At 47.6% G+C, this 17109-nt stretch overlaps 8 protein-coding genes across 8 annotated transcripts; 3 read left to right on the top strand and 5 right to left on the bottom strand.

The window, feature by feature from the left end:
* Positions 1-2322: 2322 nt before the first annotated feature.
* E1B28_009262 (uncharacterized protein) lies at positions 2323-2811 on the top strand (the record flags this gene model as incomplete). The annotated part of the gene is made up of 2 exons (XM_043154140.1): positions 2323-2588; positions 2640-2811. 2 exons carry the CDS (start codon positions 2323-2325, stop codon positions 2809-2811), a joined length of 438 nt encoding a protein of 145 aa, XP_043009430.1.
* Positions 2812-3544: 733 nt separating this feature from the next.
* E1B28_009261 (uncharacterized protein) lies at positions 3545-4045 on the bottom strand (the record flags this gene model as incomplete). The annotated part of the gene is made up of 2 exons (XM_043154139.1): positions 3545-3900; positions 3955-4045. 2 exons carry the CDS (start codon positions 4043-4045, stop codon positions 3545-3547), a joined length of 447 nt encoding a protein of 148 aa, XP_043009429.1.
* Positions 4046-4558: 513 nt separating this feature from the next.
* Positions 4559-4735, bottom strand: E1B28_009260 (uncharacterized protein; the record flags this gene model as incomplete). Its single annotated transcript, XM_043154138.1, has 1 exon — positions 4559-4735. One exon carries the CDS (start codon positions 4733-4735, stop codon positions 4559-4561), a length of 177 nt encoding a protein of 58 aa, XP_043009428.1.
* Positions 4736-5168: 433 nt separating this feature from the next.
* On the top strand, positions 5169-5663 carry E1B28_009259 (uncharacterized protein; the record flags this gene model as incomplete). The annotated part of the gene is made up of 2 exons (XM_043154137.1): positions 5169-5434; positions 5486-5663. The coding sequence occupies 2 exons, from the start codon at positions 5169-5171 to the stop codon at positions 5661-5663; spliced, it is 444 nt and encodes a 147-aa protein (XP_043009427.1).
* Positions 5664-6457: 794 nt separating this feature from the next.
* On the bottom strand, positions 6458-7051 carry E1B28_009258 (uncharacterized protein; the record flags this gene model as incomplete). The annotated part of the gene is made up of 4 exons (XM_043154136.1): positions 6458-6711; positions 6782-6813; positions 6874-6982; positions 7042-7051. 4 exons carry the CDS (start codon positions 7049-7051, stop codon positions 6458-6460), a joined length of 405 nt encoding a protein of 134 aa, XP_043009426.1.
* Positions 7052-8505: 1454 nt separating this feature from the next.
* Positions 8506-13686, bottom strand: E1B28_009257 (uncharacterized protein; the record flags this gene model as incomplete). Its single annotated transcript, XM_043154135.1, has 15 exons — positions 8506-9174; positions 9238-9357; positions 9414-9506; positions 9559-9665; positions 9717-9805; positions 9863-9946; positions 10001-10065; positions 10117-10194; positions 10250-10429; positions 10491-10816; positions 10875-11865; positions 11940-12138; positions 12197-12367; positions 12423-13361; positions 13415-13686. 15 exons carry the CDS (start codon positions 13684-13686, stop codon positions 8506-8508), a joined length of 4383 nt encoding a protein of 1460 aa, XP_043009425.1.
* Positions 13687-14051: 365 nt separating this feature from the next.
* E1B28_009256 (uncharacterized protein) lies at positions 14052-14647 on the bottom strand (the record flags this gene model as incomplete). The annotated part of the gene is made up of 4 exons (XM_043154134.1): positions 14052-14116; positions 14176-14274; positions 14336-14418; positions 14481-14647. The coding sequence occupies 4 exons, from the start codon at positions 14645-14647 to the stop codon at positions 14052-14054; spliced, it is 414 nt and encodes a 137-aa protein (XP_043009424.1).
* Positions 14648-15451: 804 nt separating this feature from the next.
* E1B28_009255 (uncharacterized protein) lies at positions 15452-17088 on the top strand. The gene is made up of 3 exons (XM_043154133.1): positions 15452-15539; positions 15595-15626; positions 15686-17088. The coding sequence occupies exon 3, from the start codon at positions 15805-15807 to the stop codon at positions 16969-16971; it is 1167 nt and encodes a 388-aa protein (XP_043009423.1). The 5' UTR covers positions 15452-15539; positions 15595-15626; positions 15686-15804; the 3' UTR covers positions 16972-17088.
* The last annotated feature ends 21 nt before the right edge of the window (positions 17089-17109 follow it).

Below are 17109 nucleotides of genomic sequence, written 5' to 3'. Positions count from 1 at the left end.
AGTAAGGTGCGGAGAAAATTATGGCTTCTGACGCTCTGGTTGATTAATTCTTTTCTTTCATACATTCAGAGGTTACTCAGAGTGGAACGACAGTTGACGAAGGACGAGGGCATCTCCGTTTCTTAACTCAATGCAACCAATACCTTGCCTGGAAGCAGGTATGCCCGGTCAATATCGAACTCAAGAATGAACCGCGCGACTTGCAGCCGCTCAGGAATCAACACGAGGAGGAGGAAACGGCATGTGAGGAGATGAAAGCCATCACGAGCATCATGATACGGGTGTCGTCGGAGAAGGTGGAGTTGAATTGAAGGGTCACTTCGTTGAGGTATGTTTCGCTTTCGCTTTTGCTTTCGCTTCACACTGCCAGTTTTCACCATCTCCCTTTCAGGTGGCTGAGGGCTCTTTGATGGGAGCTGCTTTTCAACATCGACAGTTGAAGGAATCCTCCCCCCACTATGATTCCGCTGTACCAGGAAACCCTTAACAATGTCTCTCCATCGTTGGCTGGTAACTCCTCGCAGCACTGACCATTGGCGCTTGATATGACTGCGAGGGTCTCTGACTGGCCATCTTCTTGTCTCAAGATAACCCATCGCTATCGCTGAGCCCTGGCTGAGGTTCCAATACATCGAAAGGAGACCAAACTCTCGACATCTTATTCTCTCTGTCCCTCACATCCTCCACCGTTGATATAGGACAGAAGACACGATATTGGCCCTCAACGTCGTCCTGGTACTGCCGGATTTCGAGTTGTAGAGCCTGCCGGTATGTGCGCGTACCTCTCATTCCATTCGTTATTTGACCTTCCCTTCTATTACTCTATATGATTCTTCAGCCCGAACCTATATCAAGCCCAGAAATGCGCTGTTTTTTATTCTTTGTCCTTTGCATTCGGACGCATGGTAGCTGTCACTCATGAAGGCCGAAGAATGTTATAGCTATTCTGAATCTAAAATGTATTCGCCCGTGGCACGGCTTGTTGTTGCTCATTTCGAATCTCAGTCTGTAATGTGGACTTGTAATTTGTGGGGGAGTTTATTAGTACGACAAGTTCCATATTGTCTCTTTCGATCCTCCTGCAGGCCGTTCACGCGAGTGTCGATAGCACGTAGAACAATATAAATGGCATGTCTGGCCTAAGTTAATGTGTCGTTGTCGTGTCAAATGGAGGAACTGTAACAATGATGAAAGTCGCGTATTCTGCCCAGAACTGGAGGCGAGAGTCAACAATAAGGAGCTAGATGCTCGAGGGTGTATTAACGCACCTCAAAATCAACGACGCGTCGTGGCCAGTGAAAATCAACCATTGAATCAAAAGCTTCAATATCGTCGAATTACAGCCTGAGATACATGAGCTCTAGATAGTAACGCTCAAGTATACCAGAATTCAGAAATAAATTTGAGGGAAGGAAGCAGTTACGAGGCAGACATGTTGCCACGTCGAGGAGCGGCAGCGAAACTGTAAACATATACAAACACCGACAGGAAACAACTTATGACATTTGTTCTCTAGCTATCGTAACAGCTATTACTTACAAAGATAAGTTAGAAGAACCCCCAGGTCGTGGGATATAATAGGCTAAAGGTCTTCGAAAACGGCTGATGAAACTCGGAGCGGCTGTTCAGCGGGTTCTTGGATTCCGTGTATGTAAGTAGTTTGCCTTTGGCCAGACTGGCGGGTGGTATCAACAGCTTTACCCATTGATCGCAGTCGACAAGAATACCGTGACCAATTGCAACCGATCGAGTTAGTTATCTCCGAGTGTGATCTTGGTGTTCGCAGAATCAGAGTTCTTCCAGAATTGCCGCGGTAGAGGAATAAAATATTGGTGAACTATGATATAAACTGGTTGACATCACTTGCACTTGATTAATCTTCAATGCCTCGAGTTGAGCTGCTAATAAGTTTCAGTACTTCAGGAATGGACTCCACTTTCAGCGGAATTATTCGAAGGTGGCCTTTCAACGACATCATCAATCATTGTTGAAAAGGGACGACGCACGACACATCCATCATGATAGTCCGAAACTTGTGTGGGAAATTAGGAGGTGAAAGTTAGTAACTCTACAGGCACGGAGTTCGATGGAGCTGTTTTTTCTACATTGGAGATGTCACAATCGTGATTATGTGGACCGCAGATGTCGACAGATGTCGTGAATTATGATTTTGGAGTCTTCAAACGAGTGCAAAAACTGAAAGCTGCACATGACTGCCGATCAACTAGCCTTTATTTTTGCCTAAAACTCGTGTGAGCTTGTTCTGTACTTTGCCGTATAAATACTCCAGTCGTTACCGGTGAAAACAAATCCACCAACGCCATGCCAGAAGGATATGCACCAAGCCTAGGAGCTGGCCTCAGTCTTCTCAATCTCTTTGGTCTTCGCCCGACTGCCGCAAGTATTTGTGGTGCAATCATCATTATTTTCATCGTCGCGCTTCTCTTCCTTCGCTTTCGATATCCTTGTTGTTCCCCTTCATCCCTCATGAAAGTCGTAGAGCAAGCCTCAACAACGTTCGACAAGTGCATGGACACGCGTGCATTTGCCCAGGGGGAATACGATCGATTCAAATCGTCACTTCAACGGTACGTTCGTGACCTTGTTTTGATCGCGTGTCCGCTTATAGTTATCGACAGCGTTACCGCCCGCGCCACGGAGATTGCATCTAGGTCACAGCCCACCATGGATCTTGTCGGAAGGGGTTTGTTCTTGTGGACAAGACTGAAAGACACCGTTGATTGTCACCGCGATACTCAAGCGCTTATGCACGACTTGGAGGTGAAGCCAGGATTTGTTCTTCCGACCTGAATCTGATTGGTGACTATGATAGGTTTGCTTGGTGCGAGCTTCTCATTCTCGAGCACAATACGAACTACAGAGGATTCGTTGACGCTGTGCTCAAACTCGGAACTTAAAGCCCCACTCACCGGTGAGTAATTCCATTCGACTTTTACTACGCGATATGCTTATTAGGCTGCTAGCGTTGTTGAAAGATGTAAGACTCTTTGCGATCATCTATCATTCTTCACGTTTTCTTGATTTTTCATCCATGATCAACCTGTGTTGTTTTACGTCGTATTTGCTCCCAAAACAGTTTTATCTCGTACCTCGCTGCTCTTATTTATCGAGTGGTCCCATTTCGCTTCTCTGATAGCCTTCCCCCTCTTTCCTTTGTCTTTGTTTCAGCTTTGCTCCAACTCACTTATAGTAAACCCTCAACAATCATTGTACCACTGTTTGATTATAGAACCTTCGTCTGCGTCGAGCGTATTTATTTATTTTGGCCGATTGGTTCGGACATGAAATTGTGCTATGGCGTTGTCGGACGACGCTCGAGAACGAAACGGAACGCTTATGGAAGCGCTCTCAGCTCAATCGCCGCATCGAGGTGCAAAAAAGAATTGCTCTCAACCAACATCCAGTAGGTGGAGAGCTATAACCAAATTCAAGGATCAAAGGTCCAAAATTTTGCTTCCAGAACGAGTATCGGTGCAGGCCGACCATAGGCGTGCAACAAAGAGGGGGAAAAGACAGATAAATGTTAATGTGGTCGGGATACGGTACGAATCGTATTTTGACTATTAGCCCGGCTATGACTAGGAGGTAACGTTTCAGGTACCGGAGGGAAGGAATCGAAGAAATCTTTGTCAAGGAGTCGTGAATAACCGGAACTTGATCCAGTGCCAGCTGATGATGTGGATAACCAAGATGGAGGCCGAGCTAACTTTGAGTCGGAGGGTTGGGGTTCATTCATCTCGGGTATGGTTAGTGAGACCGGTTCCGAGAGAATAAGCTCATGCAATGAAGGGGATGGGGGTACGACATCGTGAGGAAGAATCGGCATCGATGATGGTGGATGCGCCCTTGACATGTGTTGTTCACCGGTAGCATACCGATCTATGTCTCGAGACATCAGGGAAGCATCTAATGAAAGAGAGCCTCGAGGCACACCTAAAAAATCGTACGAACTTGTCGAGCTCGTATTCGACTTTGTCCTCGATCTCGAAAACATCTTCTCCGCAAACGAAGCTACCCGACCCATCCCTCCATTCTTGGGTGATGAAGAAGGTCATTTCACACACCCACTACCAGTAAACACGCTCGCTCTGTCTTCATCAGCAATCCCAGGTGGTGGGGTACCAGCCTCAATTAATATCGTCTTCCCTGATCGAGATTCAGATCGTGTTCTGGTCCGGGTCTCAAGCAAAGTCCTTCAGCCAGTGAGAGCTTGCCAAGGCTGTCGGTATGTTTTGGCTCAGTAGATAAAGCATGAACTGAACGGACCTTTCCAGGTTTGGGTAAAGGCGGCGGTTCTAAAGCAAAACTGGGAAGAGGAGGAGCAGTTGCTGACTGCGAGGAACGTAACGTATCCATTGACTTGGACCTCGATACATCTGTAACACTGTCCCAGGTGGTGGTGAGGCAGGTATCGATTCCATGGGAGGTGCGCCCTCCCGCCGAGCATTCTTCCCTATACCGAAAGTCCTCTTCAGGCTTAGTTTACGCTTTCCTTCAGAATCGTGACTCTTGCCGCTCTTGCCACTGTTCGTCCTCTTCAACTTCGTGGCTTGGTATGCACCCTTTCCTTCTCCCTTCCCTTCTCGTTGGCACCTCGGCCCACCACCTCCCGCTTCGCCCCACTCTCGTCAGGATAGTCGCCAATCAGGAGCCTACTTTCCAACAACGCCGATTGCTGCATGAGCATTGACAATTCGCTGAACGCAGGACTCATAGGTTCAACCAATGCTTGCTTTATGAACCACCGCTGAGAACGTCCCTGATTTCACGTCAGGTTATGTGTACCCACGTAGTTGTGACGGTCTCTGAGTGGATGAACCCCCGCCAACAGTCACCATGATGTTGATGGGTTTGCCATGGAGGGATAATAGTATCAGGATGATACCAGTGATATGAAGGAAGTACAGGAAGCGTCAGAAGAAGGACTAAAACGGCCGCATGTGACCGGTGACCCGTGCACTATTTTGATGTCATCTGGCATGTGTCCAGTACCAGGCATGCAGAACAGAATCTATGTCCACAACATTGAACAGAAAGAGGCGTTCATGTCAACAGATCTTCAGATTCGTTTCTTTATCTTGTTCTGTACTTTGCCGTATAAATACTCCAGTCGTTACCGGTGAAAATATCACAAATCCACCAACGCCATGCCAGAGGGATATGCACCAAGCATAGGAGCTGGCCTCAGTCTTCTCAATCTCTTTGGTCTTCGCCCGACCGCCGCAAGTATTTGTGGTGCAATCATCATTATTTTCATCGTCGCGCTTCTCTTCCTTCGCTTTCGGTATCCTTGTTGTTCCCCTTCATCCCTCATGAAAGTCGTAGAGCAAGCCTCAACAACGTTCGACAAGTGCGTGGACACGCGTGCATTTGCCCAGGGGGAATACGATCAATTCAAATCGTCACTTCAACGGTACGTTCGTGACCTTGTTTTGATCGCGTGTCCGCTTATAGTTATCGACAGCGTTACCGCCCGCGCCACGGAGATCGCGTCTAGGTCACAGCCCACCGTGGATCCTGTCGGAAGGGGTTTGTTCTTGTGGACAAGACTGAAAGACACCGTTGATTGTTACCGCGACACTCAATCGCTTATAGACGACTTGGAGGTGAAGCCAGGATTCGTTCTTCCGACCTCAGTCTGATTGGTGACTATGATAGGTTTGCTTGGTGCGAGCCTCTCATTCTCGAGCACAATACGAACTACAGAGGATTTGTTGACATTGTGCTTAGGCTGCCCGCTCGCCGGTGAGTAATTCCATCCAACCCTTGCGGAATGCTGTATTAGCGCTAAATGGTCCTAGCCTTGTTGACAGATGTAAGACTCTTTGTGATCATCTATCATTCTTCATACACTTTTCCTGCTTCTTCAATCATCTGTGATGTTTTCGTCGTAATTGCTATCAAGACTGTTTTATCTCGTACCTCGCCTCCCTTGTTTTATTTCCCCTGATCTAGTACTACTAATACTAGTCCCCTCGGACCCCTCCCCTCTTTCCGTTGTCATTTTCTCAACTTTGTTACAACTCACTTAAAGCCCTTAACAATCTCTGTACCAACCGTTTTATTATGTATAGAAGCTGCGCCTGTGTCGAGCTTTTCCCTTTGGCCGATTGGTCCATTTTCAAATTCATGAATTCGGTACCGTGGTGAGCGACGTAGCCGCCCAGGGAATCGCCAGTCAATCGCAGCATCATGAAGTACAAAAGAGGATTGCTCTTCCTGTTAAACGTTAAACTCTCCAGAGTCCATCTCGCTTATGAAAAGTGGCCATTTTGTCCGAAGAAGTTGTCGTCGGTTGTGCACTGCGTACCTACCAAAGATGTTTTCTCCGGCTCGAATAACACAAAGGCTGCACTGGTAGATATGCCAGTGTCAAAACAGGTAAGTACAGAAAACGGTTAATGATTTATGATTCATTTGATCCCGAGGGGACCAGCTAAGACGGCGGCACTCCTGTCCTCCACCATTCCCAGAGGAACTGCGCACTGCGGTTCTCGAGTCCCTTGAGATACTCTACGTACAAGCTTTCTCTAGCGGCCTGACTCATCGCAATAGTAGGCTGCAAGACAGCTGCGAACTTGGATCCATCATCAAACTGAACCGCGTTGAAGTGTATGGCGTTTTGGGTATTATCGACGTCCAACCGAATATAAGCCACATCCACGCCAGCTGCAGTCTTCAGACCGACGCCTGTGCAACAGGTAATCCAGTTAGGTTGTTGAAAGAGCTGATAGAATTTGAACTTGAACTATGTACGCACCAACAACCTTGCCACTCCCTGATCCCAGTTTACTACAAGCCACGTTCTGTCATTGAGAGAGAGAAGAGCGACGTTGTAAAGGCTAAACGAACCCTTTGTACAGTACGAGCTTGCTGGTGTCGATCTTTTTCTTCCCGCCGTTGACCCATGCACAGGCAGCTTTAGCAGCATCGGCGTATGTTGGATATTCTTTTCTAGGTTCTTGGGTGAAATCCGTAAGTTGAAGTTTCAAGTTTCCGCGCCAAGTAAAGTGAGCGTACCGTTGCCCATATCGATGTACTGATATCTTCAAGTGCAAGTCTGACTATTGGTTAGACTGGGAAAACTCGACGAACTGACCCTTTTTATATCGTTTTATATCATATCAGCTGGCATTCACGTCAACATACAGTACCTGTTATGGGGGAAAGAAGTTGGTGAGCATACGGTACAGAATGATGAAATGCATGGGGGCCAGTCATTCGGGTGACTTACCTCCAGACCAAGTTGCATCCCATTGGCTGAGAGGGAACTGTCCCCACGATAAAACTGCTTTTAGTCAGTTTTCAACTTGCCGATTAGGGTATGGAGAATATCGGATGTCATTCGGTTGTGCTCGATACGAATGTTATCGATAGGCAGCAGTAATGTGTATGGGCGGTAGAAGACGATTGCCGTCGATGTTTAATATGAAAATGACGGACAGGTTGAAGGCCGCAAAGATATGTTGCAGACCTTGAAATTGAAGCCGATGGCGATTGGAAGCTGAGCCTAAGCCTGCTCGCGATTCTGGCCGAGGATTCATTGTTTTTGGGTGTAAGGGTAAAAATCTGTTTCGACTCCCAAAATCCGAGTTTCCTGACTCCTCTTTAGCTGTCTGAATCCTGGTTGGAGATGACGGCACAAAAAATGACACAAAGAGCAGCTGGGACCAGCGAATAGGGTGAGTGGTGGAAGTTGACGTTGAGATGTAACTTGAACGAAGTCGAGCCGAGGCGATGTCGAGTTTTCCCCACACGTGGCATCTGAATCCCGAAAAGGATTGTGAGATCTCAGATCTCTCCTTCGAACCTTCCTGTAAAGCTACCTGATCGGACTGTGTTATGGTCTTCGGTAGTCTGGGACTTTTTACCTCCACCTTTTTGTGCCCAGCAGTGAGCACCGCTGGCCAAAATGAACGGCTTATCTGTGTCTTCGGTCTCGCTACTGCACTTGCATGACTGCTTGATTCTTGTATCTATTCCTTGACGCGAGTGTCGATGTTACCACAGGTTGATTTTTGTTTAGTAGGTGCTGCATGAAGTCTATGTATTCGTTTGCATCTGGTACTACACCTATTCTTGCCCTTGCCTGTTCGCTTTACAGTGTCTTTGGAAAGCCTGGTCACCATCAAGGTCTTCGATGCGTGTCCAAAATATATATACCAAGGATTCCATATTCCTCTCAACTTTTACCGATCAACCCAGCCTCAGTGTCAATCACACCAGAGCTTGTGGTTTTAAAGCAGTACATTAACCAATTAAAATGTGTGCAAAATGTAAGTACGAAGGGATAGACAGCGTGTTTGCAATATCTAAGCATTGACGTTACGATACGTGATTATATAGAATGTCGCAGTCTAGATTATGTCCGTCGGTAAAAAAGTATCGTCAAAAAATTCGTACAATAAACTTCGTCCCTCGTGGAAGGCTGGTCATGAAAAGGGGAGGTCATAAAGGAGGGGGAAGTCACGAAGGAGGGAGAGGTCATGAAGGAGGATGATGTGGTTTCCGTTTCAATAACGACTTGGACGCCGAAAGCACCCTCCCAATCCCTTCCCCCTTACTTCTCGGTCTCTCCGGCCGACTAGACTGTGACTGTCCCGGAATCTGTGAAAGATTTCTCCTACTCGACAAATTACTTTGCATCCTCCGCATCGAAACTCCACCTTCCTCCGTGTGAAAGTCAAATCCGCGATGGACAGACCGTATACCGGTCGACATGTCCGTTCTGCTAGCAGAGACAGACACGGATGACTGATGAGGAAGAAGGGCGGGCCTCGAATGGGAATGCGAATGCGAATGAGGAGGATTGGAAGCGAGGCTGTCTACGGATCTTCGTGAATGTGCGTCAGAAGCTTCTCGGGCACCGTGACCATATGACCGTCTGTGTCCTCTCATTCCTTCCAACCCACTCATGAAGACATCCTTGGAGTAATCAGATTTGTGTGGATCCACTTTCCGTGCCCAACGCATGATATCGATGTCATCCGGCTTCCAAATGAACTTGTACGCTTTGGCAGAGAACCTTGGGAGCAGAGCGAGGCAGACGGTGATCGGTATGGTGAGGTAGAAATACGCGGAGGTGAACAGGATATCGTAATTCCCGAAGACGGGGGTTGCAAACCATCCTGGTGAGATCAGGGCGTATATCGGCTATTAGCACAAAGATATCAGCCTCCTCGTTGGATAAGCAAAGACGGGGGTTGAAATGCTTACGGTGTAGGCCCAGAGTAAGATTATCCCGATGAAAACAGCAAAGAACACCCAGCTAGTCCACACGTTCGTATTCATACCGTTGAACAGATCGGCGGCTGTAACTGCTGCGAATACCATCGGCTGAACGGTGGATGGTAATAAGTTTCTACCCAACGAAAAAAATTAGATTTTCTTACAGTAGTCATCTCAATCAAGTTGATCCCATATCCGTCAAGCCGAGTGGTGGGCGTCATGTATGTGTACTTGATGAAAAAGAAGACAACAGCAGACTGGAACGGGGAGATTCAATGGCTGAAACAATCCAGAAAGATGCCTTCTTACCTGGTATACGGCGTCAAGGACATACAAGACAAACCATTTCATACCAAACCATCGACTTTCCCTTCCAAACCGATAAAGCTCAGGAAGATCCATGAGTACATGATCATCTGTTAACGACGTTATTATCGACAACGTAGATCCATGGATAATGTTCGTACCAACTATCCGATCAAAAATTCCGATAGCGATCGGAGGAGCTATAGTCCAGAAGGAGTTCCAAAATAGCAGGTAGGTGTACTCAAAGGCACTGATGGCAAGAATAACGGTAAGAAGAGGGGAGCTAGAGTGGTCCGAGAGAACTTACTACGCCGAACTCCAACCACAATAGATTTGGAACCACCACAAGACACCGATACAAACGATATTCTTGTAGAAGAAGTTCAGGATCCTACCATCAAGGGTAAGTGTTATTACAGCACGAGAGCAGATAAAATCGACCGACATGTTGCCGTTGCGAGCGTAGGACCAATGCCCATGCACCAAGATGAGCCTTTTCAAGAATCGAAACTGCAAGGGGTGGTTAACTCCACCATCTTTAGAACAAGAACGTTACGATACCTGGGCGATTGCGTAATCCGAAGCATTGACAGCTTGTAGTCCCTCTTCACCAGAAATCCCCACGCCTACATCAGCAGCCTTTCGACACGAGAGCGTCAGATAGGTACCTCAAGAGAGGTATAAAAGCGCTCACCTGAATCATGCTGACATCGTTGGCACCATCTCCGATTGCCAAAGTCATAGCCCCAAGTCCATCCTTGACTAGTCGGACGACGAGTGCTTTCTGAAGAGGCGACACCCTGCAACATATCACGCCTTCACAGTGCATAGCCAGGCGAAGTATGAGATCCTTATGTATATCGTCACTAAGAGCCTATACGGATTCAAGGTGAGGTAAGTGCCTTTGCGTAACCATGAGTAGATGAAATACTGACATGTGTCAACGCAGCACCATCAATAACAAGAATGAAACCTCCAGGACGATCACCATTATTAGAACCAACGATGGAACTGACACCAGTCTCCAAGCGCCTTAGAGAGTGACGTCGTTGTTGATGATGATGGTCTCCGGGCGCAACGTCCTGATGAGAATTTTCTGTTCCAAACATCTCGTCGTGCTCTTGTAAGATACTGGTTTCCGGGAAAAAATCTTCTGCAGCTTTTATCATCTGCTCATACACCGTCCTAGCACCGTCTTCTCCTCCACGGATCACGATGATGTTGGATTCTCGACCTATAAGGTTCGTGCTGTGTCCGATGGCTAGTCAGAAAAACTGTGAATAAGGAGAATTTCGAGCACATAAGTAGTTCTCGCCCACCAATAGCAGTCTCCAACTTATCTCCCGTAGCCACCCAGATCTTGATCCCCGCCCTCTTTAGGTCATGTATGGTCTCCGGTACCCCATCCTGCAAACTATCCTCAATAGCCGTAGCCCCCAGAAGTCTCACATCCCTCTCCAACTCCTCCGCCACTGCCTCCACCTTCTCCTCTCGATTGTCCAACGAAACAGAAGCCTCATGATACTTCTCAGTCCACAACTCGTACTCCTCATCCGGAATAATCTTATACGCCAACGTCAACGTCCTCAACCCATTACTCGCAAACTCGCTGAGGTGCATTTCCGTTTGCTCTCGCAAGGAAACATCAACACCAGGCTTCAACCTCTCAAAAATGACATTATCAGCTCCCTTCATCAACAAAAACACCCTGTTTTCCTCTTGATCCAACTTTCGAACGACCACCGACATCCTCTTCCTTGTACTGGTGAACTCGAGGATATTCAACAGCTCATACTTCTCATAACGATCGTTCTTGCTTGAAATCCCAGACTCAGAGCCCGGATGCGAACGCGAACGCTGCTGATATTGTTCCTCCGACATTGGCGTCTGCAGATATAGAATCTCCCGATCTCTCCCTCGAAATGCATAACCAGCATCAGCAGCAGCTCTTACTAGCGCAGCCTCATCGGGAGACTGAGCTTTGTATTCGATCTTCCCCGTCTCTTTATCCTCCGACGTCAACACCGTATGACACAACCCGAGAACCGTAAAAAACCCGTTCAACATCCGAGCGTGAGTCGCGGATAGGGAATCGGGTTTTGTGTTGAGGGATTCTCGAATGTCGGTTACAAGATCTGGGGAACGGAAAACTGGGTGCTTGTTCACCGTGGTGGGATTTGTGTTCGTGGGCGGGGACTGAGTTGAAGCGGATACAGAGGTGTCGTCCGGGGTCTCGCTTTCCTTTTCCGTATCTGGTTCGCCTATGTAAACTCTTCCACCGATGGAACATTGCCTGAATATCATAGAATTCTGAGAAAAAAGAAAAGGGTATGTTAAGCTTGCTTGGAGCAGAAAACGTATGTTGTTTTATCGTTATCACACACCTGCGTCAGAGTACCCGTCTTGTCCGAGAAGATATACTCGATTTGGCCCAAGTCATCAGAAAGATTCCAAGATCTCGCGAGAGTGGCTTGTTTGGTCTTCTCGTAATATATGTTGGTATCGAAAAAGATGAACGCAGCCTGTACAGTTCGTACAGCCTCGATGGAAATGTACAAGGATATCGGCACAATATTTTGGAACCTGCAGATAAAAACTGTTAGATAGTGAGCACGTCGAGAGCTAGAGCATGAGGACGTACGTGATGAGCGCGAAAGCCCAAGTGACTAAACCGTTAATCTTTGGGTTATCATCCTTTGTGTTTGCACCGAATAACCAAGGTGCTCCCTGGTCATAGTATCGTTGTTCCAAAATCGAATCCACAATTCCGCAAGCCACAGCCATTCCAGCAAGAAGAATCAGGTTAAGGAAGCTATTGATTGAATTAGATCGCAGTGCAAAGGCAACGACAACAAAATCACACGTACACCTGAGGATTCATTTGTCGCTCGACTTTGCTGCGTTTACTAGGTGTACCTCCCGAATTCTGAACGATCTTTGTGTCTTCTCCAGTGAACAGAACGACTCCAATGATCCATGCTGTATTCCTCAGCACCGTGCCTCGAAGAAGGATCATACTAATATCAGCCGGCTCCTGCCTTCCGTCTAGCTGTACGGCAGCATTCAACCTGAACATGTTGTTTTCTGGACTATCCAAGCCAACCTGAAAATGGTTTTCCGGCTTCGCGCATGCTTTGGCACTGCTCAGATGAACGAGAGAAGGAACAGCGCGACGAGATTTGAGGTTGGTCTCGCCGTCAAGATTCTTGGTCTCCACATAAGCCTCGTTTTCCTCTTCCGAAGTCGAACAGATAAGAACGTCGGCTGGTATGGATTCGTTGTCATATATTTTGACGATATCGCCTACACGAACGTCCTCCCAAAGCGTCTTCTTCCAATGAGGTGTTTTCATGTGATGGTCATGATGAAGCAATCCTAACCTGTGGTGATGCTGCTCCGAATCGTGTTGTGGTACTTCGTTTTCGTCAAACTCGATGTCATCCGGTATCGTAGGCCTTGGACCTTCAGGTGCATTTGCTGTAGACCCTCGTCCGACAGTTTCCGCCTTCTCTAAATCCCCAGTATTAGGTTTCTCGTCGGACTGTTTAAACCGTTTCGGAAGAATGGCTCGTAAGAACGTTTTAGTCTTCGGCTGCATAGCGTTATGATTTCTCCAGTCGCCTCCTTGGAGGACTCGGATGGTGCTGTAGTTGACTCGACGATCAGATTGGTGACGTTTGACGTCTTCATACGCATCCTTCCCAGCGGTGATAGTCAAAACGATGAGCAGGGGTAGTAGAACCAGACCAGGGGAGATTGTTGAGAATTTGGGGAAGAACTGGAGGATCGCGATCCCGAGGAAGAATCTAGTGGACCGTGTTAGTGATAATCCCAGGAGAAATGAAGCTATCAAACGCACACATTCGCTATCCTTCTGAACTGCTCCAACAGGTTTCGTGGTAGGAATGTTAGGATTGTGTACTTGGAAGTAATGACTTGATTAGATGTATAGACATGCTCTCGTTTGACCTTTTTCTTTTTGTGATCCCAATACTCCTGCGGGATGTCCTTGTTGACGAAGACAGTTCTTTTGGGGCCGGGAGGTCTCTTCCTGACGAAGAGACTCTCTACGCTAAAAGCCGCCAACTTGGAGTATAAAGCGACGAATCGGTTGGGCTTCTTGGTGATCATAATTTGAGGCGATGAGAGTGGTTCATGAAGAATATGTGTAGGCTAGTAAGGGAAAGATGTGGAAAAGAGGAGCCGCATTAATTTAATTTACAGGACTTGCCAATGCGGAGTCTGACCAAAAGCTGACGTCAAATCGTTGCCGTAAATACGCTATCAAATTATGTAATTCAACTCCGAGTCGGCATCGTCGGTCAGCCCTGGCGGTGTTACATAAGAATTGAACAGAGCATGTTCTGAAGGAACGGCTAAGCACAAAATTGTCACATTACTTTCGGGCAGTAATTAAAGTCCATGAAACACGGTAAAACAAAAAGTCCATATTGAAGTACGAATGAAAATGTCCATCCACTCAAGCCCAAAGCCCATCAAGTGCTGGTTGCGTCCTCGGTAATCTCAAACTGCTCACTCCAGTTGCCAGAGTCGCCGAATACTGAAAGATTTAAGCAATGAACAACTCGAACAAACCAGATAGAGAGATTAGACACGCACAAACAAGAACGTAGTTATCGGCCGGTGGGACATTGGGAACCTCGACTGTAACCCATCCATCACGAAGGTCGAAGGATCGGGACTCCTTGAGGTAAGGATCTAAAAACAGCCATAATCACTATCAGATCCATGGCAGTGAATCCAAAGAAAGGTGACACACTCTCAGGTGGGACTGGACCGGAGTCATCCCTCAACATCACGGCAGCCCCGTTCGAAATTTGCTTGGGGGCGTCAGAGGTGTCCCTGTGGCCGGACTGGAGTAAATGCGAGAACGATTGAGATGATGATGGACGATGGACACGTACCAGGTCACGTTCACAGTCGACCCAGTAACCCACACAGTGCCGGCCGTCGGAGAGGTGATCTTGGGGCTCCATACGTCGAGTGTCTTCCTTACTTCCAGTGGCGAAGCAATAGAAGAAACGGCAAAGAGGGCGAAAAGAGAAGGAAAAGCGGAGATCTTGAAATGCATGATCGTAACTGGATAAAGAAAGGAAAGGTTGAGGCGGTTTGAAAAGCGTTTAGCGAACGTAGGTTGAGAGAGGTTGATATTGATAGTGGGAGGAGGGGAGGAAGAGAGGATGCAGGCGTTGTTCGCGGCCCCAGTTTATAAGCGAATTTATATTATTTCGGCTGCCTACATGTATGGCATTGTGGTTAGCCCGGTGATATGCGACGAACATTTTATGAAACGGTTGATACTCCACAAATACTTCGCACGAGTGCCAGACTCGTTGAGGACTCGAGGCTTCCAGCAAGGGAGAATAGGAAAGCAAGAGAAAGACGCAGAAATTTCAACCAGTAATTGGGCCATGGCGTGACGAACACGTTGAAAATGGTGTAGTTGATCGATCGATAGGAATGGAACCTGCGTTCAAGCCATATTCGTTGTGAATGTATGTCGGGACGCGAGCGTCGATGTTGCCCAGGTTGCCATTCTACCGTTCCGAAGGTCAAGAATTCAGGATACAACTGATAGCGAGACCCCCAAGACGCAGAATTCAAGTTGTCCAATTTGAGGGGAAGGCTCGGAAAGGATAGATGATTGTCAAAGAGAGCGCCAATTCACTTTTCCCTGTTGATACTTCATCCACTTTACGATCAGAACTGTTGAAGCGTGTTGGTTGTTTTTCGAGTGGGCCCCGAAGTACCAAGCGATGTTGCATTTAACCAGCGCTTAAGTATCTGTAGTCATGACGATGTCACCCTTTGTCACATACTTGTCACAGAACGTCACACAAAGCCACCTCCGGCCGTCAGCGCGTCAGCGGCCCCGGTGCGTCTTCATGCACATCACCCTTCGTGTTGCATCTCAACTTCCGCGCCTCACCCTGTTCTCTGGTCCCAGCTGCTCTTTGTGCGATGTACGTTTATATCCAGCTCCTTCCGGACACTTTCTCATGCCAAAGACTTAGACAGCGAAGGAGGAACTAGCCAAAGTCAGGAGGAAAGTGAGTTGCCCTCTGCTGCAGTTGACTCGGAAGTTGAATTAGGTCTTGATTGCGTGCAGAGACCCTTCCACCTAGAAACAATCAACATTCAAGACCCCGGTCAGGAGCGGTGGAAACGCAAGTATGTTTACTGGATCCCGGCGTTACAACTAGAGGGCAAGGAAATAGCGAAAGGAAGATGGGATGCGAGGGTAGTACTACAGGCTCTGGAGGAGTGGGAATCTCAAAAACCGGAGAGCTCGACTTGACTCGAGAAACCCAAACAGCCGAACGCACATTTCCAGAATCAGAGCTATCCCATATCCCTTCCGAATTCCTTTTTTTCTCCGACCCCTGTCCTTCAACGACCTTTTACAACGTTTACGGAGTGTACATTCGAAACTCGGAGACCGTTATAGGAGACCCAGATTCTTACTCGGTAGGAACGAATGAACTAGCTGTCACCTCTCACTGCTTCAACTGCGGTGATCCATCACACGCCGTGTCTGCTTGTCCTTTCCGGTTTAACAAAGAACTTATTGGGCTCTCGAGATCGTACTATGAGTTTTTTCGCGACATCTATAACGAACCTCGTATTGGAGGCGATTTTTCGGAGAGGCTATACTCAGTAGAGGAGTGGAAACAAACCCGGCTTTCCTGGGTTGACCAATTTGTTCCAGGCGAGATGAGAGGGCTTGAGCTCAGGGAAGCTTTGGGTATACCCATGACGTCTCATACCGACGAAAAGCAAGAGGAAGAGGTTCAGGCGCGCGGACAAGAAGAGTGGTTGAGGAATATGGCTTTGTGGGGATACCCACCTGGGTGGACGAATCGGAACGGGAATCCTTTGGAAGCCATGAGGAAAAGGATACTCAATCAGTTCGTTGGAGATGAGGAAGAGGACGGTGGAGATAGTCTTTACCTTTTTGACGGGGAGGAGAACTCTGAAATTGTTTCTCTCAACTCGAAGTCGGCCGTTCAGGGTACAAATGAAGAGACTGTGACTACCGAGAAAAATGGTATTTTTGATGATGTCCAAACGCCAGCAAGATGGGCAAGATATCCAAATACTTTTTTCTCTGATTCTCTTTTGCCGGTCTATACTGGGTTCGCTTTACCTCCCATCCCCGGTGATTCACCGATCCCTCTACCCCTTCCGCCCCCCGAAAGTCCCCCGCCGCTACCGCCGCCGCCTCCCAATGACCTCCCGCCACCGTTACCTCCACCACCTCCTAATGATCCTCCCCCGCCCTTACCATCTGATCCCGTTCCAGGCACTGAGTCGAAATGTCCGTCCTACACATTGGCAGAGAAGGAGGAAGGAATGGATGAGGACTGTGATATGGATATGTCGGACGAAGAATGATTTTTTGTTACAGTTTCCGATACGGTAATCGTCTTCTACCGCTCATAAACATTACTGCTGCATATCGAAAACATTCGTATCGAATACAACCGAATGACATCTGAAATTGCTCAAAGGGATTTATCGTGGGGACTTGTT

This window comes from Marasmius oreades, chromosome 5 (genome assembly GCF_018924745.1).
Source record: "Marasmius oreades isolate 03SP1 chromosome 5, whole genome shotgun sequence".
In the NCBI taxonomy this organism is placed as follows: Eukaryota; Fungi; Basidiomycota; class Agaricomycetes; order Agaricales; family Marasmiaceae; genus Marasmius; species Marasmius oreades.
Note: the sequence above shows the minus strand (reverse complement) of the source record. Positions and strands in the feature narration are given on the sequence as shown.